The sequence below is a fragment of the Cnephaeus nilssonii genome (assembly GCF_951640355.1).
Source record: "Cnephaeus nilssonii genome assembly, chromosome: 4".
Classification (NCBI taxonomy): Eukaryota; Metazoa; Chordata; class Mammalia; order Chiroptera; family Vespertilionidae; genus Cnephaeus; species Cnephaeus nilssonii.
Window position 1 is genome coordinate 35,839,979 of NC_137075.1, and position 24,920 is coordinate 35,864,898.

The 24,920-nt window shown below is 41.7% G+C and overlaps 1 protein-coding gene across 1 annotated transcript; it reads left to right on the top strand.

Moving 5' to 3' along the window:
* Positions 1-1,979: 1,979 nt before the first annotated feature.
* On the top strand, positions 1,980-24,457 carry CCNB1IP1 (cyclin B1 interacting protein 1; the record flags this gene model as incomplete). Its single annotated transcript, XM_079768303.1, has 4 exons — positions 1,980-2,105; positions 15,660-15,991; positions 23,042-23,375; positions 24,255-24,457. Exons 1-4 carry the CDS (start codon positions 2,081-2,083, stop codon positions 24,455-24,457), a joined length of 894 nt encoding a protein of 297 aa, XP_079624429.1. The 5' UTR covers positions 1,980-2,080.
* Positions 24,458-24,920: the final 463 nt, after the last annotated feature.

Below are 24,920 nucleotides of genomic sequence, written 5' to 3' on the forward strand. Positions count from 1 at the left end.
GGAAGGTTTACTGTGATAAAAAGTTTACCAATAGTAAAGGCTAAATATAATCTATATTGGCTCAAATGAAATTGAAACATGATTTGGAAAGCTATTTTGGATTACCTTCTCATTTACCTGAATCTTAGCTTTCCTTCCCTTAAAATTTTTTTTAAAAAGTGAGTTTTGTAAATTTAATGACTGGTTACATGTGTTCTGCAGTCACACACCCACAGAGTGGAGAAGCTGGCAGTAACCCATGTCATTTTTACTGCATCTCCCTGCATTTGTTCCCATGACTGCCAAGCTCTCAGCCAGCACACGGCTCTTGTTTTGCATACCCGTTCTCTTATTGAGAGACTTGACTGTTATAAACTTGCAGGGGATGGTTAGACTTATTGTATAGTTTTACCCAAACTTTTACATTTATACAAAAAGCAGAGCTGGTATAGAAGTTTGCCCTAATCTGATACTGAGTTTGAGCATTTGATGACATCCTGCAAATAGATGGGTCAATTTATAATAGTGAATGGAGATTTGAGTAAAAGAATGAGCAGTTTTCCTTGATGTAATTTTCCTTGATGCTGTATGGGTGTGATTTGGAGTGGAGTAGGCTGGTGTACATTCAAATCTTGTAATTGTAACCTTTGTGTATTTTTTAATTTTCCAGAGATGATGCCTGATAGTTGATAGATCCTGTAGTTCAACTTTATCCTAGATAGAAGCTGGATTCATCTGACATCAGAGGTAAGTGTGAAAGAAAAATCTTCATTTTTACCTCATTTGGATTTCCAATCACCCAGCAAGTCTTGGGGCTCAGTGTTCTTAGTGGCTGAAATTTGGTAGTTGAAAAAGCCTTAGTTCTAACCTCAATAGGGTTTTCCTGGTTTAGGGACAAGGAGCTCGTGTTTGTTTGCCCTTCACCAGTCATTTACAGTTTGCCATGATGAAATGCATGTTAAGTCCGTGTTTCAGCTGATTATCATGATTAAACACATGCTCTGAGCAGACTAAAGCTAGGGCAAACACCTGGAATTGAATTCTGATTCTTGGAATACTTACTGGGATCTATCCCATGATCCCAAGTAATTCCTAAATCTTTATTAATTTGATACCACAATACTTCATTGTGATAGGATCTTTTGACCAAAAAAACCTCTCTGAGATAGACAGAAATAAGGTGAAGAATTTTTCATTAGTTGGTTGGATGTCATCCCCTGCACTGAAAGGTTGTCAGTTCGATTCTGGTCAGGGCACATGCCCAGGTCTCTGGCTCGATTCCAGGTGTGGGGTGTGCAGGAGCAGCCAATCAATGTTTCCCTCTCACATTGATGTTTCTCTCTCTTCCTCTTCTTCCCTCTCTGTAAAATATCAATTTAAAAAAATCTTAGAGGAACTTTTAATCTAAAAATTCAAACAGTAGAGAAAAAGCACTCGTAACTGATATAATTCCATCAACCACTTAGCAGTTTTTAACTAATCACTATTTTACTAGTCTATAAGATTAAGAGAATCCATGTGTTGGTTAAATCAATTTTGTCAAGATCATATAATGCAAGATTATACAGTCACTTAAAAGTTATGGTACAGATTTAGCTTTCTTGAAATGGAAGGATATTTATAATACATTAAGTTAAAAACAAGTTACAGAGCAATACATTTAATCCTTTTCTGCTTAGAACATTTGTATGTACTTACTGAGAAATCACCTGAAAGGATATACTCAAATACTAGGGATTATTGTCTCTAGAATTGGGTTCTATGGGTGATCTTGTTAACCTGTATTTTCTGACTTTATTATATTTATGTGCTATATAATTTAAAAAGTTACTTTTAAGCAACCTATATAAGACAGGCTTGTATTTTTTTTACCTGTGCCTGCATGTTTCAGCAAGGAAAGGGGGGTTCACATAAGGGTGAAAAATAGGAATTACAAATAATTCAAACTAACATCAGCTCTTACAGTACTGTTTTAGCTTTTGGCTATGTCTTTTGCAGAAATGAAATTTCAGGAGACCAAAACTAGATCTGAGTTTCTTTATAGAAACTTCTTTCCCAGCCTTGAAACTCTTGGATGCTATGAATCCTGGATATACAATAGATGACGACAATATTTTTCTTTTATGGTAAGGATTATGCTGAAATTGAGAAGTTTTGACATACATATGAATCTTTGAAAATTCAGCATCGTGACAAGGCTAGTTCTGATAAGGTGCAACAAGTTTAATTTTTTTTTAAAGTCAATTAAAGATGTTGAGAGGTAGCATAGTATAGTAGTTATATATGGGTTCTGGAGTCAGACTAGGTTCAGACCCTTCCTCTATCACTTAACCAGCTATGTAACCTTGTCAAGTTTCTTAATATCTCAGTGTCTGTCTTTATATCTTAGAAGAAGATAATCCTAGTATCAGTCTCAAAGGAATAGTGTTTGACTTTGAAGATTAAATTAGATAATAGGTATGGGGCTTAGAACATTGTTAAGCATATGATAAATGCTCAGTAGATGCTAGATATTTTTTCAGTGCCCATGTGTACATTTATCTTAGACTTTGCATTACCTGGCAATTTCTTATCAATATATATAAAACCCTAATATGCAAATACTAGTAGACTGAACGGCTGAACAATCGGTTGCTATGACGTGCGCTGACCATAAGCGGGTGCAAGTGGGGCCTTGGGGCCGGTGCCATCAGCGCTGCATGGGAGCTGTGGCGGCAGGAGCGGGGATGCTGGGAGACAGGGGACTGGGGCTGCAGTGAGAGGGGCTGGGCAGGAGTGCAGAGGATGGGCCAAGACTCACTCCTGTGCCCATTGCAGCCTCATGACCCACAGTTCCTTTCAAGGTGCACGAATTTGTGCACTGGGTCCCTAGTATCTGCATAACAGGTTGTCGGATATTCTTTGTTCACTGCTTATCTGTATCTTCCAATTAGCCTATCCCTCATTATCTTTTACCCTAAAGCCTAATTTAATTCTAGAATTAGAGGCAAAGTCTGTGTATTCCTATATAATTGGTCCAGTAACATTTTCTTTAGTTAATTGTTTTTGCCACTAATTTATTTTATCATCAAGTTCCTCATTTTACCTATCTAACTGGACTAATTGATATTTAATGGTTTGTTGAGTTCTTGGCTGACTATAAAAATTTAGAGGTAGTGATTCCTATAAGAGTCACTTGATGTTTTTAATAAATACTTCTTAGACCATTTATTAAAATGTTTGTTAAAATGGTTAGAGAGCCCTAACTGGTCTGGCTCAGTGGATAGAGCGTTGGCTTGCAGACTGAAGGGTCCCAGGTTCGATTCCGGTCAAGGGCATGTACCTTGGTTGCAGGCACATCCCTAGTGGGAGGTGTGCAGGAGGCAGCTGATCGATGTTTCTCTCACATGGATGTTTCTGACTCTCTATCCTTCTCCCTTCCTCTCTGTAAAAAAATCAATAAAATATATTTTATAAAAAATGGTTGGAGATAAACTGATGGCTGTTCCTCTCACTGCTTGCAGCCTTAAGTAGTGGGATTTTAGTCCATCATATATATAAGCTGACTTGTCTTCACTCAGAGCACCATGGGATGGGTTGGCTGTCCATTAGTGCCTTCTGATTTTTGCGGAGTCAAACAATTACAAACCAGGTGGTAATGTTGGATTAAAAAAATTTACCTGTGATTAAAAAAAACTATAAATTAATTTTAAAACATGAGGATATAATCTATAGAGAAATTTTTAATTGTAATAATATTTGAATGACACTGATCTGGGGCTATATAAGAGCTCTAGTAAATTGCTGAAATATACTATTCTGTAGTCATGCATTTTTAAATGGTTTACTCAGTTTTTTACTGAGTGATTATTCACATATTCAAGGAAATAATAAAAAATTGTTTTTTCTTTTGCAGTATGAAGGTGTAGATGGAAGCTGACTTCTCACCAAAAGTGGTTTATAGAATCAACTTAAAAACATGAGGCAGCAAACAAAGGAAAGAGTATTATATTTCTTTTATCATCCTTAGGTACTTTGCTAGATTGCAAACTTCATGAAAGCAGGATAACTTCCCTATCCTTAACATCTGGCCTAGAATAAATACTCAAAAAAATTTTTGAAGTGAATCAATTTCCATTAATTTTATTATTTTTTAATTCCCCGGAAAATGGCAACCATTTTAATGGGATTTCAGCAAGATATTTAAATAGAATAACTGGGACTTAATTTTGACTTTGATGTAAACTGTATATATAGGTGCATTAAATTCTCTGGGTACCAGTGAGTCTACTTTAAAATCTTTCTTTTTTTGAAATAAAAATTACTTAATGATTTTTAGAGAGGGAGGAAGGGGAGAGAGAGAAACATCGATTTGCTGTTCCACTTATATATGCATTCATTGGTTGATTCTTGTGTGTGCCCTGACTGGGTAACAAACCCATAACCTTGGCATATCAGAATGACCCTCTAACCCAGCCAGGACCTAAAACTTAATATCTGATTATGTTTTTTTTTATCCTTTAAGAGGCAATAAAGAATGGCTGTGAAAACTATATATGTGAGGAATAGATATACAAAAGCTTACTGATCCTATATAATAAAAGGCTAATATGCAAATTGTCCCCTCGACCAGGAGTTTGACCAGCAGGCAGGCCAGCCAACCACCCATGTCCCCTTCCCCTGGCCAGGCTGGCCAGACCCCCCACCCATGCACGAATTCATACACCAGGCCTCATATATATATATATATATATATACACACACACACACACACACACACACATACACACACTGAGTGGCCAGATTATTATGCGTTCAGAGATCATAATAATCTGGCCCACTCAGTGTATATGAGTAATTCAAACCACAGCTCACATTATACTGTGGCAGTGCTTCTGTAAAGAAACATAATTATGATAAGTAATAAAGAAAAGGTGCTTAGTCTTTAAACAATAGAAACATTTTTAGAAATAAAAAGTTTTGATGCAAAAATTAATATTGTTTCATCTTGAAAAACTGACACAAATGGAGCCATTTTAAAATAGAACTAGGGCAGCCAATCCAGAGGAACTCCTGGCAAGTCTTAGTCCTTGAACCTTTGGAATGTTTGAAGTGGGAAAAATAACTTTGGACTGGGCCAAACCAGCGTTAGATTTAAAACAACTGCTTGCAAAGCTAACCGGAAAGCAGATATTCTGTAAACTAAGGACATTCTTTAGAATTAGCACCACCGTATATAGCTAAACAATAACAGCATATTTGCATCTAAAGAAATTCCTTTCTTATATTCATATCATTTTCCCCCTTTCTTATAAAGGCTCCTTATCTTCACCTCATAATTAGAACAATATTTGTGTTTCTGCCTGAATCAATCTTCCTGAATAGATATTCTTTGTGATTTCAAATTAAAAAGCCTTGTGGCCTTTCATTTTGCCTTATTATTTTTAAGGTTAATAATGGATTAAAACATATCGGTGAACTAATTGGCCTTGGGGATTTATTTTTCAATAAATAGGCAATATTTCCAGTTCATTCTGGCAGCTGGCTCAGTTCCTTTCAACTTCTCACTAAAATACCCAAAGACAGAAAAAATACCAATACCCCAAACCACAAAGAAAAATATAACTATCAGCCTGTCTAACACTATAATCTTGGAGGGATTCACAACAATTGCAAGGCTGATAGGACTAGGTTTAGAAAAGCAATTCAGATTTCAGCAAATGACATACACTGGCTTCAATTTATGGGGAAATAAAAGGACTACCTAAAAAATATAGGCAGCAAAATACTTGTCCTTCCCAACTACCTGTGCTTCTGACCCAGAAAACTAGAGACTGTCAATCTGAAAATCATAACTGTTCTGTACCTTTCAGGTGCCAACAGGATGGAAAGCCACCCATTCCTTGCTCCCATATGTCTACATTCAGAATAAGATTACAAATCCCAGATAACAGACCATAGAATTAGTAGGGACTCTGTGGACGTAAAAACTCAAAGAATTCTAATAATTATACCCATGTGTATAGCACTTTCATCACCATCCTATATAATAAAGAGGTAATATGCAGCCGACACCGGTTTGGCTCAGTGGATAGAGCGTCGGCCTGCGGACTCAAGGGTCCCAGGTTCGATTCCGGTCAAGGGCATGTACCTTGGTTGCAGGCACATCCCCAGTAGGGGGTGTGCAAGAGGCAGCTGATCGATGTTTCTCTCTCATCGATGTTTCTAACTCTCTATCCTTCTCTCTTCCTCTCTGTAAAAAATCAATAAAATATATTTTAGAAAAAAAGAAAAAAAGAGAGGTAATATGCAAATTGACCATCACTCCAACACACAAGATGGACAGTTGGGGGGGGACCAGGACTGCAGGGGAGGGCAGTTAGGGGCAATCAGGCTGGCAGGGGAGCAGTTAGGCATTGATCAGGCTGGCAGGGGAGTGGTTAGGGTGTGATCAGGCTGGCAGGGGAGTGGTTAGGGGGTGATCAGGCTGGCAGGCAGAAGTGGTTAGGGGCAATCAGGCAGGCAGGCAGGCGAGTGGTTGGGAGCCAGCAGTCCTGGATTGTGAGAAGGATGTCCGAGGGCAGTCAGACATCCTTCAAGGGGTCCCATATTGGAGAGGGTGCAGGCTGGGCTGAGGGACACACGCTCCATGCACGAATTTCGTGCATTGAGCCTCTAGTATTTAATAGGCAATCTTTTATTATTAACATTTTATAGTCTTATTGGATATTTATTATTGGTTTAAATTGCACATCCCAGTCAAGAATGGTTAAAAAGTCATTAATTTTTTTTTTTTTTTAAATTTCTTTATTGATTAAGGTGTCACATATTTGTCCTCATCCCCCCATTCCCATCCCACACCCCTCCCCTTGGATGCCCCAACCCTCTGTTGAACTTAAGCATTGGTTAGGCTCATATGCATGCACACAAGACCTTTGGTTGATCTCTCCCCCCTCCCCCCACCCTCCCCTATCCTCCCTCTGAGGCCCGATAGTCCGATCGATGCCTCCTTGTTTCTGGTTCTGTTCTTGTTCATCAGTCTATGTTGTTCATCATTTCCCCTAGATGAGCGAAATCATGTGTCACTATAGATATAAGAATTGAATGTGCGACAAGCAATAATAGTTATGCTGACAGGCAAATGAATCAGTCTGTAGTGAGTTTCTTTCTGGACCAACAGTTCTTTTGAGACCCAATATCAATGTCCACCGGTTCCCTATGAGTACATGTCGGCACTGACCCCTCAGCTCTGGATGGTGGACAAATGGTGGTAATGCAGGTCCGACTCCCTCTGGTTTGGTCTCGGCTGGACCCAGGGGCACTGCTTCACCCGGATCCAGGGGCCCACGGCCTCGCCCGGACCCGGGGCCAGGCTCACCCGGATCCAGGGGCCCGCGGCCTCGCCCGGACCCGGGGCCCAGGGCTCACCCGGCTCCAGGGGCCCGCGGCCTCGCCCGGACCCGGGGCCCAGGGCTCACCCGGCTCCAGGGGCCCGCGGCCTCGCCCGGACCCGGGGCCCAGGGCTCACCCGGCTCCAGGGGCCCGCGGCCTCGCCCGGACCCGGGGCCCAGGGCTCACCCGGCTCCAGGGGCCCGCGGCCTCGCCCGGACCCGGGGCCCAGGGCTCACCCGGCTCCAGGGGCCCGCGGCCTCGCCCCGACCCGGGGCCCAGGGCTCACCCGGCTCCAGGGGCCCGCGGCCTCGCCCCGACCCGGGGCCCAGGGCTCACCCGGCTCCAGGGGCCCGCGGCCTCGCCCCGACCCGGGGCCCAGGGCTCACCCGGCTCCAGGGGCCCGCGGCCTCGCCCCGACCCGGGGCCCAGGGCTCACCCGGCTCCAGGGGCCCGCGGCCTCGCCCCGACCCGGGGCCCAGGGCTCACCCGGCTCCAGGGGCCCGCGGCCTCGCCCCGACCCGGGGCCCAGGGCTCACCCGGCTCCAGGGGCCCGCGGCCTCGCCCCGACCCGGGGCCCAGGGCTCACCCGGCTCCAGGGGCCCGCGGCCTCGCCCGGACCCGGGGCCCAGGGCTCACCCGGCTCCAGGGGCCCGCGGCCTCGCCCCGACCCAGGATTCAGCCTCACCCGGACCCAGGGGCGCACGGCCTCGCCCGGACCCAGGATTCAGCTTCACCCGGACCCAGGGGCGCATGGCCTCGCCCGGACCCAGGGGCACGTGGCCTCACCCGGACCCGGGGCCCAGCCTCACCCTGACCCAGTTCCCAGCCTCACCCATACCCAGGGGCACGCGGCTTCACCCGGATCCGGGACCCAGCGGGGTTTCGTCTTCTTGATCCCAATTCCTGTTGGTCAATTCCCTCTCAGCAATTCCTTCGGCCATTTTCTCAGAGTTCCAGGGCAGCCACCGCAGAACTCGTTGGGCGGCGGGCTCGGCGAAGCTCCGGTGTGCCCGGTGCGCGGCGGCGGGCTGGTCCGGGGTGGCTGCGTCGGCCCTTGGGTCTGCAGCGGTGGCCGGTCGCCGAGCGTGCGCACCTGGCCGCTTCCGGGGTGTTGAGATTCTTGAAGGACTCGGAGGTCAGCAAGCGCGTAGTCTCCCGCCCCATGTCTCCCAGGGGCTCGTCTGTCCGTGCTCGGCAGCGAGTGAAGCCTTCCCCTCAGCCGGAGACCGCTGGGGGAACTGCACCGAGCACGTTCCAGGCCACCATTGTGTCGCCTGAGCCGTAGTTTTTAAAGTGTGGTCTTTGGGTCACCGGCATCAGCTTCATCCCGCGTACCCCTCTCTTTTATTCTAGTTGTATAGCATCCGCTCAGTTAGCCCTCCGGTGGTTCTGGATGGTGTCTGCTCTGCTCTCCCGTTGTAGTCTCAAAACCGTTGTGGTAGGCAGCAATCAGGCTTCTGCCCTATGCCTCCATCTTGGTCCTTGTTTGTATAGTTAAGTCTTGATTGTTGTTGGTGTCACTGGGAGGAATTGTCCTCCAGGCCTATTGGCCGTGCGGACCCTCTGTGTCTATAAAGGAAGAGTTGCTGTGCGGAAGACACGCCTATGTGCTGGGTCTTGGTGCAGCAAGGCTTCGGCGCTCACTGCGTCTGCCTCTTGAATGTGTCCCTTATGGGAGTGGTCGAAGTCTGGTGTCATCTCACACCGACCACTAGATGCCCTCATTTCTGGGTCTCCAATGTAGTGTAGGTCAGCTACTACCTGTGGCCCCTCAGCAGGAATTACAGCATCCCTTATATTCGTGACCTGTTTCGGTGCCTTCCCCTTTTGGCTGCCTCCCTATCGCTCAGCTTCCCCAATCTCCCTAGGTGGTCGCTCTTGATATCCCCCTTTGTGGGCTGAGTGCAAAGTCTTGGTGTTGTTAAGCCTTGATTGCTGTTGGTACACTGGGAGGATGTGACCTCCGGCCCAATTGGCTGTGAGGATCAGCTGTGTCTATGCCGGGAGACAGCCCCATTCAACTAGACTTGCAAAATTGTAAAAGCCTCTGTGTTCAGCTTGGATGGGGCGGAGTTACAGGGCGGAGCCTACCGCCTTGGCTTCCTGTCAGCCCCGCCCTATGAGGTTCCTGTGTCCCTCTGTACTCCCAGCAAACACCTCTGAGAGAAAAGTGCCCTGGAGTTTCGCGCGCTGCCAAACAGTCTAGTCTCTCCCCCAATGAATCTGGATTCCCAGATTCTCGCCCGGAACTGGGTTTCCGTGTAGTCAGAATTGGGGCTCACCTCAGTCTGGCGCTTTTGTCTCCTTCCCTCCAGGGCGACTCAGCGGCACAGTCAACAGCCCATCCTCCGCGCACAATCCCCTGCGCGCCTCCGGTGCTCTGTTCTTCGCCGCCTCTCTGCATCTCTGCCCCACAGCCCAGTTTTCCCCAGTATGAGCCTGGCTTCCCCGGGTCTTTCCCGGAACTGGGGTTCAGTGCAGTTGGAACTAGGGATTCAGCACAGTCCGGAGCTTTTGTCTCCTTCCCGCTAGGGCAATCCAGCGGCACAGGCAACAGACCCTCCTCTGCGCGCATTCCCGTGCGCGGCTCCGGCGCAGCTCCTCTGTGTCTCCGTCCCACAGCTCAGACTCCCCCAGCATGAGCCCGGCTTCCCAGGGTTTCGCCGGGAAATGGGGTTCAGTGCAGTCGGAGCTGGGGTTCAGCACAATCTGGCGCTTTTATCTCCTTCCCGCCAGAGATCGCCAGCCAGGCCGTCAGCCGCCCCTTCCTCTCCGGCTCCGTCTTCCCCGCACGCTCGCGGGCTCGTGTCTCCGCCTGTGTCTCCATACCTCAAGCTTTTACGGCTTCTCTGATTTTCCTTGTGGTTTTCTTTTTCCTTCTAATTGTGGGCATTTCAGTCAGCCAGCTTTCCTGTGGTTCTGGATGATGTCTGTTTTGACTTTTAGTTGTGTTTTTGATATTGTTGTGCCCGGCTGTAGGTTAGGTGTTTAACCTATGCCGCCATCTTGGTTTCTCTCAAAAGTCATTAATTTTGGGGGAGGAGGTGGAAGAGGGCATAGAGAGGATAAATGATGATGGGGAAAAAAATAAAGTTTTTTTAAAGTCATTTCTGCTTTATATGTAACTAGAGGCCTGGTGCACGAAATTTGTGCATACTAGGGTCCCTAGGTCTGGCCAGCAATTAGGGCTGATCGGGGCCTTCCTTCCCTGGCTGCCAGCCGGGGCCTTCCTTCGTTCTGCGCTGCCCCTGGTGGTCAGCACATGTCATAGCAAGTGATCGAACTCCCGAGGGGACACTTTGCATGTTAGCCTTTTATATATATAGATGTTGAAATATTCTCAGTTGTTCTGGCTAAATTATAGTACAGGGAATTTTTTGCTCCATATACTGTACTTATATCCATGAGAATGTAGAGTACATGCAAAGTGTGTAAAATGCACATCCAAATATTGGAATTTGGCTATACTTCACTGGTTTGGAATATAATTTAATACTCATACTTATATTAGAACCATACAAATGGTATGCAACTATAATAATCTGTTGGAATATGAAGCCTGTTCTTTATAGAGTAGATGATGCTAACAGTCTAATATTCAATGATAATGAGGGAAAAGTACTATCATAATACAGCTGATAGGTACTTAGAATATCTATTCAAAATCAAATTTCATGGTAACTAGCATTTTTGAAAGGTGAAAGTAACCTGTAATTAAATGGTATAGGTGATATATAATCACAAATTGTGCTGTCAGTTTATCCAGACTCCTCTATGTTAGGAAAAATGGAATAAAGTTCGAACTTTAAAATTCTAGAAAAGCCAAGAATATAACACTGGGATAGATATAAGCACCAAAGGAGTGATTGATTTGTGTATAGTAAAATTCAAACTTATCTTTGTGTGCCATGTAACTGACAAAGGATTCCATATACCATAAACCAAGGAAATGATCAAAGAATATGAGTGGGCAAGTCACAGATGAGGACCCTTGAAAAGATGTTTAATCAAAGATTTACAAATTAAAACAGTGAGATACCATTTCACTGCCATCAGATGGGCAAACATTGAAACAAAAAGCCTGACACTTTCACATGTTGATGGGTCTGGAACAAGAGGATCTCATCTTCGCTGGTGGCAAAGAAATTTAACTTATATTTTGGAGAATGGTTTGGCAACAACTAGATTTCTTGAAAATGTTTATACACTAACCCAGTCTCTGCGTATTACATTCTATAGGAATTCTTGGCCTGTGTACTCAAGAAGACATGTACTGAAAGTTCATTTCAATATTGTTTTTTATTGTAAAACTTAGGAACCTATGTTCATTAGGAAATGGATAAATGGTGGTATATGTGTAATATTTAACTGTTAAATTAATACAAACTGTATATTGACTACATTTCAAAAACGAGTTAAAATGGCCTAGTGATAATGTGCTATAAGATAGTCATTTTAGATCATGAAAACAAAGACTGATGTGTACACATACTAAAAACATGTATGAGAATGATAAACACCAAAATCAAGTTTTACCTCTGAAGAGGTAGGAAGAAAATGGGGTTGAGGTGTACATAGGGGTGCCGAAAATTGTATATAATGTGTTCATTTAAATATCAAATATGAGAAAAGATTGGGTTTATTAAAGCTGAGTGATGGTCATTCATATATTTTTATATGCTTGATATTTAATAATAAAAAACTATTTTAAAAACTTGGTGAATGGGTCTCTGTATCTCAACCTTGATTTCAGTGGTCTCATCTCCAGAGCATCCTAGAAATAAGCCAGGGAAGGGTTTATCTATGCTGTGAGAACAGGACACATACTACCAAGAACCAATTTAGTTCTTGGTGTTCTCGACTTCTGCAATATTAAGACTTTGTAGCTCCCACACTATATATACACTGAGTGGCCAGATTATTATGATCTCTGAACGCATAATAACCTGGCCACTCAGTGTATATCCTATATAATAAAAGGCTAATATGCAAATTGTCCCCTTGACCAGGAGTTCGACCAGCAGGCAGGCCAACCAACCGCCCATATCCCCTCTCCCCAGGCTGGTCGGACCCCCACCCATGCACGAATTCATGCACCAGGCCTCTAATATATATATATATATATATATATATATATATATATATATATATATACACATACATACACACACACACACACTGAGTGGCCAGATTATTATGTGTTCAGAGAGCATAATAATATGGCCACTGTGTGTGTGTGTGTGTGTGTGTGTGTGTGTGTGTGTATCAGAGAGAAATAATAGATATAGTAACTCATACAGGCTTTTAGCCAAATGGGTTGGAAGTTGGAAACAAAATGGTGTAGGGGACACTAGGTTTGGGAAATCTGTGGGATGATCTTAATGAAGTAGGAAGGGATATTGTAGAACAAAGGTAATGGCTAGGATCACAATGTTAGGTACTTGTGCTGGTGGAATTTGATTGCTTTGTGTTTAGAACTTTAAATGACACTATCCTTTTGTACTTATTTCTACATTTGGCATAGTCAAATCCAGAAAATGCACAAAAGGCTCAGATTGCCAAAATAGAAGTTAAGGGCTACATTTTTTTTTCATCCAATTTGTACCACTAGTATTAAGTTACCTTTGTAAATTCTCAGAAGATAGACATTTTGGGAAATGTATACAAAGGCCAAGATGAGCCTTTCTAGTTACTGTGAACAAGTTTCAAAAAACAAAACAAAACAAAAAACTAGTAGGAAGTTGTTTAATTAGGATAGGTTTTTGTTTGAAGGAGAAAGGTTTAGTAACATACACAACCCACAAAGGGTTTGCAGGACTTGGTATCCATTTTGTTGCTGATTCATTGGATTGTGTGTTACAGATTCATACTGGAATCACATCATCTGAAAAGGTGGCTACAAAAGACAGTGTTAAGGCTTATATAAGGAGGAACCCTCAAGCCCTCCCCAGCTTAATTTCTAATATGAATTCTAATACACGCATTGAGCAAAAAATCATACAGTTGGCAGAAAAAAGAAATAGGTAAAAACATTAGGGTCAAACGGGTATACATTTTTAAAAAATCACAAGCAGATCCAGGAGAGTACACAGGCAGATCACCTAAAAAAACAAACAAACAAAAAAACAACCTGTGGTGCCTGATCCTATTGCTTCATAAAGCGTTATAATGAATGTGTATAACGTGGACTCTCAACCAAGGAAAATTCTATTTAAGTCTACCGTATATAGAGGATGTGTAAAAGCTGGAAATACGTCTATTTCAAGATGGACAAAAAATGAAATGGCAGAATCTACCTCAATAGGTAGGTGATAGCTGTCCAGTTTTAGGTATCACGATTTTGGGGAATTTTTTTCTGAAACTAAGAAAGCCTGTGCTGCCCAGTAGGCACTCCCCATATTTTTCCTGGATAAACACCTGTGTGTACTCGGAGGCGGCCCCGTGCTTCTCAACTGGCCCCTCTGCTCTGACCCTCAGGAGACTGACATCAAATGTCACCCCCTTGTAAGCTAGGATGGGACTCCAGGCTGGTCGAGGGCAGTAAAGGTCACCCGATGACGTGGGGCCCCCAAGCCGGAAACCTAGCCCAGGCTCAGTGGGATTCGCGTCCTCGCAGCGCCGGAGACAGGCACGCCGGGTGGGTGCGTGGCCCAAGCCGGTGTCACAGCGGGCAGGTCCCAGCATCCTGAGCGGCTGGAACTCCCGGCAGGCTCCGGGCGACGCTGCGCAGGCGCTCTCAGAGGTAGTGGCGACACGCACGCGCAACGAATGCTTTCTGGCGCTGGTGTGGTGGAGAGAACTGCGTTTTCCCGCGCTTTTTTCTTTGCTTGTGTCGCCTCCGGTGAGGTATGTAATTAGAATTATTTTCCGTGTCCAGCGCGGAAAGCAGGCGGAGAATTTCAGAGTGATGTTTCTGTGAATCCAAATCTCAAAAACTGGGCCCCTGATAACTGTACAGCTCACTAAATGGGCTCTTTCCCCATCTCGTGGGAAAGTTGGTGTTACCTCTACCTCTCGCTCTTGGAGAACGGTCTCAGCTTCCAAACTGTTCCCAGCTCCTCTGCTTCCCCTCTGCCCATTACCCCGCGGAGGTAAAACAGGCCTCGTAACCCCGGCAGCCTGGCCGTGTACCTGTGGAGATTCCCCCTGAGGGTCAAGGTGTCGGAGTGTCCTTGTCGACCCTGTGACCAATGCAACCTTTTTTGTTGTTAATATTTTCCCCATTGATTACTAGAGAGACTGGAAGGGAGGGGAGAGACAGAGAGAGACATCGGTGTGAGAGAGATTGGTTGCCTCCCCCACGCCCCAGACGGGCCGGATGGAGCCTGCAATGGAGGCACGTGCCCTTGACCAGAATCCAACCCGGGACCCTTTGGGGGTGGGGGGCGGCCACGCCCTAACCACTGAGCCAAACGGGCAAGGGCCCAGTGCAACCTTCTTGACAGAATTTGTCACTGGAGAAAATGTGGACATTTTTTTCTTGGTGTCTAATTGGTGTATCACTATTATTATTATTTTTACAATATATGACTTATTTTAGTATATCCAGAAGATTGCTGCCCTGTGCGGGTTAGCAAAATTCCAGTAAGAGTGAACAGTATATTGAAAAGTAACTTAAGAGTATATTTAGTGTCACAGATGTTTTAAATAGAAGCATAGCATTGAATAGTATTTATAATAACCAGTGAAAGTTGATCTCATGATAAAAATATCTGCTTTAAGACAGTTTTTCCTGCTTCATCATGGTCAATTATTTAGATGAATTAGGTTAGTTTCCATTTAATATTATCAGGTTACTACTACTCTAAGTAAAGAATCTGAGAAATCAGCATATATGAAAAACCTTAAAGTACTTTGCACTAAAGAATGGCTGAAATCAGTTCCTGGACCTTTATATCTACCAAGTGTGAGAAGTAATACTAAAATATCCTAGCAAACTAAGAATGGGTAATAAATTGGAATTTTTTGTTTATGTGTTAAGGAATGACAAAAAGCTTTAATTTAATTTTTTATTTGTACTTTGTAAACTTTCCTAAACTTTCCCCCCATGTACATATTATTTTACTAAAATTTGGAACCACCTGTGTCTTAACTTTCATTAAATATTTTTTTCAAGGCCTTTGTAGTGGCTTGCACAAAGGAGCAAAGTTAATATGGTTAAGTGATTAAAATCAACACAATTTATTAAATGTAATAAAGGCAAAAACATAAATGTACATTATTATAAAATTAAAACATGGTTTCTTTATTTGTTATTTCATTTTCACTGCAATTTGATTTATTTGGCCTTTTTATTTACTGCTTATTAGGATTCATTTCAGAATCTGGGACCTCACTATATACTATGTCTTTGTGTGACGACATGCTGCTTTGTAATTATCGAAAGTGTCGCATCAAACTCTCTGGTTATGCGTGGGTCACTGCCTGTTCTCACATTTTCTGTGATCAGCATGGCAGCGGTGAGTTTAGTCGTTCACCAGCTATCTGCCCTGCTTGCAACAGTACCCTTTCTGGAAAACTAGATATTGTCCGTACAGAACTCAGTCCATCAGAGGAATATAAAGCCATGGTACTGGCAGGACTTCGACCAGAGATTGTGTTGGACATTAGCTCCCGAGCACTGGCCTTCTGGACATACCAGGTTAGTGCTTAGGCTAGTTTCTTTGGAGAGTATGATTTGAGGTATATGTAGAAGTTTCTAATGTTTTTCCTTCACTTGTGTTTGTACTTATTTTTTATGAATGTATGGAAAACTTTCTTTTTAATAATTTCTTTTCTTTAAAAGTAATATGTTTATTTTTGAAAATCCAAAAGAAAGAAAAATTAAAAAAACCATAATTCCATCACTCAGAGATAATTATTGCTGATATTTTGTGTATTACTACTTTTATGTATATAAATATGTATTTTATATATAAATATATATTTTTGTCTTTACAAAAAAAGGATAATGCCACACATACTGTTTTTGTGGCCAGTTAAAGTCGACAATATATTATGCCTATTATGAATAGTTTATTAAATATTTTTAAAGTAAGCATTATGTAATTATAATTTTAATGGTTACCTTGTATCATAATTTATTTCCAAGCTATTAAAAATGCTTTGATGAACATTATTAACATCAAATTCATGTCTTTAATTATTTGCTAAGATTAAATTCCTAAAGACAGATAAATCAATTTCAATGCTTTTTAAATTGCAGTATTTAAAAAATATATATATATATATTGTTTTTTGTTAATTCTCACCCAATGATATTTTTCTTTTTAAAAAAATATTTTTATTGATTTCAGAGAGGTAGGGGGAGGGAGAGAGAGCTAGAAACATTAATGATGAGAAAGAATCATTGATCAGCTGCCCCCTGCACATTCCCCATTGGGGATCATGGTTCATAGGTCAACGCTCAACCACTGAGCCACACCAGCCGGGCACCCGAGGATATTTTTCCATTGATTTTTAGAGAGAGTAGAAGGGAAGGGAAACAGAGAAACATCGATGTCAGAGAGACACATCAATTGGTTGCCTCCTGCATGCACCCCAACCAGGACCAGGGATAGAGCCTGCAACCGAAGTACATGCCCCTGACCAGAATCTAACCTGGGATCTTCAGTCCATGGGCTAGGGCTTAAAAAAGATTTTTATTGATTTCAGAGAGGAAGGGAGAGGGAGAGAGAGATAGAAATATCAATGATGAGAGAGAATCATTGATTGGCTGCCTCCTGCAGGGCCCCACACTGGGGGTTGAGCCCGAAATCCAGGAATGCACCCTGACCGGGAATCAAACAGTGACCTCCTAGATTGATGCTCAACCACTGAGTCACACCGGCTGGGCTAAATTGCAGTATTTTTAAATTGCCCTCAAATTAAGTTATATCAGTGTGTTCTATTAAGAAGTATATGAAGGTGCTTGGTTCTCCATACTTTGGACTTACAAATTGGATGTAGGTAAAATAGACTCTCATGCATCTTTAAATATGCATTTCTTGTGTGACTTTTAGATAGATACATTTTCTTGTATTTTTCATGTATTTTTCTTTTGTAAATTGCCTTTCAGTTTGTTTATTTTAGCTGCTGTAAATTTCCCCCCTACTGTTTTGAAAGAATTCTCTATGGATATACTTAACTCAGATCTTGCAAGAAATTTTTTGGTTTTTTCCACTTATCTTTTATTGGTCTTCATTGATTTTTTTGACATAGTGAAGTTGAAAATTTTTGTGTATTCTATGTAATCATCATTTTTGTTTATTTTAAAATATATTTTTATTGATTTCAGAGAGGAAGGGAGAGGGAGAGAGAGATAGAAACATCAATGATGAGAATCATTGATCAACTGCCTCCTGCTTGCCCCCCAGTGGGGATTGAGCCTGCAACCCAGGCATGTGCCCTGACCGGGATTCGAAACATAACCTCCAGGTTGATAGGTTGATGCTCAATCACTGAGCCACACTGGCCAGGCTATGTAATCATCATTATAATGATTGCATTGTGTCATAATTTTTCTAGGTTATCAAATTTTTGTCATCACATTCACATCCATAACTCCCTTTATGATTTCTGCCTTTGGTGCCTTCTTAGAAAAACCTTCCTGTGGAGAACTTCAATCATATCTTTGATTTATATTCTTATATCTTTCACTAGAGGACCAGTGCACAAAATTTGTGCACTCGTGGGGGTGGGGGGGCCCTCAGCCCGGCCTGCACCCTCTCGCAGTTCAGGAGCCCTTGGGGGATGTCTGACTGACGGCTTAGGGAGCAGGCCCAAGCCGTCAGTTGGGAATCCTTAGCGCTGCCATGGAGGTGGGAGAGGCTCCCACCACCGTGAGCCTGGCTTCTGGCTGAGCAGTGCGCCCCCTGTGGGAATGCACTGACCACCAGGGGGAAGCTCCTGCATTGAGCATCTGCCCCCTGGTAGTCAGTGCATGTCATAGCGACTGGTCGTTCTGCTGTTCGGTCGATTTGCATACTAGCCTTTTATTATATAGGATGTGCTTTTTTAAAAAGATTTTTTTAAATATTGATCTTTATAGAGAGAGGAAGGCAGAAGGAGAGACAAACATTGATGTGAGAGTAAAACATCTACCGGCTGCTTCCTGCATGCCCCCTCTGGGGATTGAGCCCACTTATAATAATGCATTTCAAAGGTTTTTTTATTTGTCGTATGTCAAGTAAATATTTTTGCTATATTTTTCTGGGTAAGATGTCCCTCTTACATACTCCTGTATCATTTTTTAAAAATTCTAATCTGAGGATATGTTTACTGATTTTAGAGAGAGAGGAAGGGAGACACACACACACACACACACACACACACACGCGCGCACACACGCACACACGCACACACACCAATGTGAGAGAAACATTGGCAGTTGCTCCAACCAACTGAGCCACACCAGCCAGGATTACTCCTGTGTTATCTTATGCTTACCTTTATTGTATTATTAATACTGTATTGTAATTACATACTGTTCATCTTTTCTAGTTGGGAGAGTGCTTTAGGTTAGGTTTGGATTCCTGTATATCTCTGGGTCCTCAGTGACCATCATAGTTATTGGTCTTAAGTCTCAATAAATAATTATTGACTGAATGAATAGATCCCTAATTTGGGGATAGTATTGTTTGAACATGTACATGTGATACTGTTTTCATCATTTCAGATATGGAGGAAACCAATGAATGAGTTAGTAAGGTAGCCAGAAATGAATTTTTCTTTATTTCATTTATTAATTTTTTTCCTATTAAGTCATTCAACATATTTTTTGAGTACCAGGAAACATATTTTATCCACCTTTTTAGGTGCTGGGTGACAATAATAAACAAAACATATGAGCTTCAAGTATGCTACAGTTTAGTGTTGCTAAACTTTAAAAACACACACATTTTTAGCCTTAGCTGGTTTGGCTCAGTGGATAGAGCATTGGCCTGCAGACTGAAGGGTGCTGGGTTCAATTCCAGTCAAGGGCACACGCCCAGGTTGCGGCCTCTATCCCTAGTAGGGGGTGTGCAGGAGGCAACCAATCAATGATCCTTTCTCATCATTGATGTTTCTATCTCTCCCTCTCCCTTCCTCTCTGAAACCAATAAACATATATTAAACACACACACACACACACACACACACACACACACACATTTTTAATGCCTACAATGATAAGAAAAGTACAGAGTGCTGTGAGACCACATAGTAGGGAAAGTAACCCAGACTTGGTTGAGTTACATATAACTACATAGAATAGGCAAATTAAAAATGGTTATAAGAAAAGAAGAGCACTCATATTTCACTTTCTGTCAATATTTAAAGGATAGTGAATCCAAAGATAAGCAAAAATTGGTTTCTGTGTATAATAAGTTGTTGTAGTAAGTTGTCTTTCCTGTGTAACAAACTTAGTAGCTTAAACAAATTCAGTGGATTAATACAACACACATTTCTCATCTTCGTTTCTGTGGATCAAGAGTTCAGTCTTGGACTCTGCTCAGTGTTTCACAAGGCTGCAATCAAGGTGTTGATAAGGGGCTGCAATCTCTGAACCTTGACTCAGAAGGATGTTTTTAAGCTCATGTTGTTGTTGGCAATAGTCACTTCCTAGTGGACTATTAGACTGAGGGTCTCAGGTTTTTTTTTTTTTTTTCAATCCTCACCCAAGTATTTTTTTTTAAATTATTATTAAAGAGAGAGAAACATCTCTGTGAGACATAGATATCATTAGGTTGCCTCCTGTATGTACCTTGATGGGACTGAAACTGATGGGGAATCAAACCTACAACTTTTTGCTGTATGGGACAACACTCCAATTAACTGAGCCACCTGGCCAGGACTTGTTTTTTTTTGTTGTTTTTTTTTTAATGGACTTTATTTTTTAAGCAGTTCATAGCAAAATTGAGAAATTGAGAAGGTTCAGATATTTCCTGGCCTACATTGACATATCACTATTATCCAAAGTTTATAATTTATATTAGGGTTCTCTCTTTTTGTTATACATGTGTGAGTTAGGACAAATATATAATGACATGTATCTCACTATGATAGTATCATACAGAGTAGATTCACCGCCCTAAAAATCCTCCATGTACCACCTATTCATCCCTTTTTTTCTTTTCTTTTTTTGTTGTTGTTAATCCTTGCCCAATGTTATTTTTCCATTGATTTTTAGAGAGAGTGGAAGAGAGAGGGGAAACACCGAGAGAAACATTGATGTGAGAGAAACACATGGATTGATTGCCTCCTGCATGAGCTCTGACCAGGGCTCAGGCTTGGGGAGGAGCCTGCAACCAAGGTACATGCCCCTGACCAGAATCAAACCTGGGACCTTTTGGTCCAAAGGCTGACGGTCTATCCACTGAGCCAAATTGGCTAGGGCTGTTCATCCCTTCTTACCCTCAACCACTGATCTCTTTACTGTCTCCATAGTTTTGCCTTTTCCAAACTGTCATAAAACTGGAATCATGAAGTTGGTAGCCTTTTCAGATCAGCTTTTTTTGCTTAGTAATATGCATTTAAGTTTCTTCCATGCTTTGCTATAGTATGACAGTTCATTTCTTTTTAGTGTTGAATAATTTTCCATTGCACCATAGTTTATTTATCCATTCATCTTCATAAGGACATTTTGGTTGCTTTCAAGTTTTGGTAATTATGAATAAAGCTCCTGTAAACATTTTTGTACAGGACATACGTTTCTACTCCTTTGGATAAATACCAAGGAACATGATTGTTGGATTGTGTGGTAAGAGTAGATTTAGTTTTGTAAGAAACTGCCAAATTGTCTTCCAAAGTGGCTGTAACATTTTGCATTCCTACTAGTGATGGATGAGAGTTCCTTTGGCTCCATATCCTTATAAGCATTTGGTGTTGTCAGTATTCTGGATTTTGGCCATTCTAATAGGTATGTAGTGTTATCTCATTGTTTTAATTTTCATTTCTCCGATGACATATGATGTGTAGTATCTTTTAATTTTCTTATTTGCCACCTGTGCCTCTTAATTGGATTGTTTGTGCTCTTATTGTTGAGTTTTAAAAATTCTTTGTAAATTTTGCATAACAGTCTTTTACCAGATATGCCTTTTGCAAATATTTTCTACTAAAGGCCTGGTGCACAAATTAGTGCATGGGTGGGGTCCCTTGGCCTGGCCGGCGATTGGGGCCGATTGGGGCATCTTGCCCAGTCCCAATCGGGCCATTTGGGCCTGCTGGGGGGGGCGGGGCCATGGGAGGTTGCCTGGCTGGGGGGAGGGGCCATGGGAGGTTGGCTGGCCTGCCCCATAGGGTTGATTTGGGCTGGCCAGGGAGGTGAGGGGCCATGGGAGGTTGGCCTCCTGCCAGAGGTTGGTTGTGGGAGTACACTGACCACCAGGAGGCAGCTCCTGTGTTGAGTGTCTGCCCCTGGTGGTCAGTGCACTTCATAGTGACCAGTCAACCAGTCATTCGGTCGCTTAGGCTTTTATATATATAGATTAGTCTGTGGCTTATCTTTTATTCTCTTGACATTGTCTTTCACAGAGCAGAAAATTTTAATTTTAATGAAGTCCAGTTTATCAATTCTTTCATACATTTTGTCTTTGGTGTTGTATATGAAAAGTTACCACCAAACCCAAGGTCATTTAGATTTTCTCCTATGTTACCTTGTAGCAATTTTATAGTTTTATGTTTTACATTCAGGTCTGTGATCCATTTTGATTTAATTTTGTGAAAAGTGTAAAATCTATGAGTAGATTCATTATGACCTAAGTATTTTGCTGGCTATTGCCAGAGTCTGCTCTCAGTTACTTGCCTTGTTGGCCTTCCCAGCATGGCTGCATGCTTTTGCAAAGCCAACAAGAGAGAGTGTGCTAACAAGACAGATTTCATATTCTTATGTAGTGTACTCATGAAGTGACATCTTGTAATTTTATTTTTATTTTATTGTTTAAATTATTACATATAGTAGTACATATATCTCCTTTTCCCCCCCATTAACCTTCCCCCAGCCTCCCCTACCCCCTGTCGCATGCCCTCATCCCACCCCCCCCCCCCCCACATCTTGTAATTTTTTTCTGTGTTTTAGTCACATGTCTCCCATACACACTCAAGGAGGGACTATAAATACCAAGAGGCAGGAATAATTCGGGGCTATCTTATAATCTGTTCTTTGTACTATGATTTACTTAAAACATAGGATTATATTTCTTTTAAAAAATATATTTCTATTGATTTCAGAGAGGAAGGGAGAGGGAGAGAGAGAGATAGAAACATCAATGATGAAAGAGAACCCATCAGCTGCCTCCTGCACGCCCCCTACTGGGGATCAAGCCTGCAACCCGGGCATGTGCCCTTGACCTGAATCGAACCTGGGACCCTTCAGTCTGCAGGCCAACGCTCTATCCACTGAGTCAAACAGGCTAGGGCGGATTATATTTCCTAAAAAGTTTTGGACTACATATCATTTGTAAAAGACAAATGGTTACTTCTTTTGTTGGTGTAATGGTAATGGTGTGATAGTATTCCTCCAGATTTTGTTTATGCATTTAGTGACATAACATATTATTTTCTATAATAATCATCCTATTGTCCACCCTGATTACTTTTTAACATGGTTCTAAATGTTAATAATACCCCAGGATAAGCATCTTTCTTTTCTTTTTGCATTTGTAAAATTTTACAATATGTCAGTTTTATATTTATTACCTTAAAAATCTTTTTTTCTCCTCTCTTGGGACAGGTACATCAGGAGCGTCTCTATCAAGAATACAAATTCAGCAAAGCTGAGGGCCATCTGAAGCAGATGGAGAAGATATATACTCAGCAAATACAGAGCAAGGATGTAGAATTGACCTCTATGAAAGGGGAGGTCACCTCAATGAAGAAAGTGCTAGAAGAATACAAGAAAAAGTTCAGTGACATCTCTGAGAAACTTATGGAGCGAAATCGTCAGTATCAAAAGCTCCAAGGCCTCTATGATAGCCTTAGGCTACGAAACATCACTATTGCTAATCAAGAAGGTAACCTTGAACCATCCATGATTTCCAATTCTGGTATTTTTGGCTTCCCATTAGGTAAGAAAGAACATATAATTATCTAATATTTGTTCTTTAAATCACTGATTTTTTCACATTGTGTTCTGCATGGCTCCAAGTAGTCAGTAGAGACTCCAAAGGCCGAGAATGGTGATAGGCTATAGATTCTTCATCCATGTCTCATTCTGGATGTCATTTATCTCTTATTTTTTATTTATTATATTTGTTTATGTTTAAGTTACAGCTTCAATTTGAACAGAAAGTAAATATCTTCAAAATAAAATTTCACAAATTGCTACTTTAAATGAAAAGCTATTTAGTTGCAGTAATAATAATATTAGCTGCCATTTATTTATTTATTTATTTATTTTTATTATTTGGTAAATTTATTTTTAGAGAGAGAGAGAGGGAGGGAGGGAGGGAGGGGGGAGAGGGAGAGAGAGAGAGAGAGAGAGAGAGAGAGAGAGAGAGAGAGAGAGAGAGGAGAGAGAGAGAGAGAGAGAGAGAGAGAGAGAAGAGATATCAGTTGCTTCCTATAAATGCCCTGACGAGTGGGGATTGAACCCACAACCTAGGTATGTGCCCTCCGGGAATCAAATCCATGAACTTTTGGTGCACAGGACAATGTTTTAACCAACTGACTCACACCAGCCAAGGCTAAAAATGTATTTCATTGTGTCAAATTACTTTTGGTGATGAGGTCATAGCTGTAATTGGAAATTGCATCACAGAAGAAGGTACAGTATACCTTTTTGGGGACCATCATGGTCCTTTTTCTATCTAACATTAGGTTTATATTTTATTTGTCTTGTATGAATTGAGTTCTGTTAAAATATTTATTGAATGACTTTTGTCTTTTTGGTTTTAAAGATTTGTAAGTAAATAGATGCTTAACTTTTCCCCTTCTTTCCCCCCTAGGGAACAAATCCAAGTTTCCTTTGGACAGTGCACCAGTTCAAAACCAGGGTGGTGGAGACGGAGATTTTCAGTTCAGACCATTTTTTATGGGTTCTCCCACAGCACCTGAACCCAGCAACAACTTTTTTAGTTTTGTATCTCCAAGTCGTGAATTAGAGCAGCAGCAAGTCTCTAGCAGGGCCTTTAAAGTAAAAAGAATTTAATGCACTTTACAAAATGTTTCTCTGTTCACTTCCAGTGATTTCATTTTATCAAATAATCTTTATTCTAGATAGGAGTCACCAACCTCCCTCTGCTACTAAGTTTTGAAGTTGTCTTCATATATTCAATTTTTAAGAAATTGAGTAGCAATGAGGAGTGGCTTTAGAGTCTGGTTCTTTTTTCTGTTTTCATTATTTAAAGCATGAGCATTTTATTAAACTCAATTTCATTGTGAACTGTTGAGTTTTTACCAGTAGTAGGAAGGTTATAATATTATAGGGTGCTTTGTAGATCACAATTTGTTTTTGTCTGGGTGTTTCTGACTGAGCTATATGTTTATGCATATGTATAAAAGCACCTATGTTATATGTCTACATGTCATTTTGGAGTTTGGTATTTATGCATATATGTATATGCATGTTCCTTTATATTGATATTTTGCTATATTTTCCAGTATATTTATGA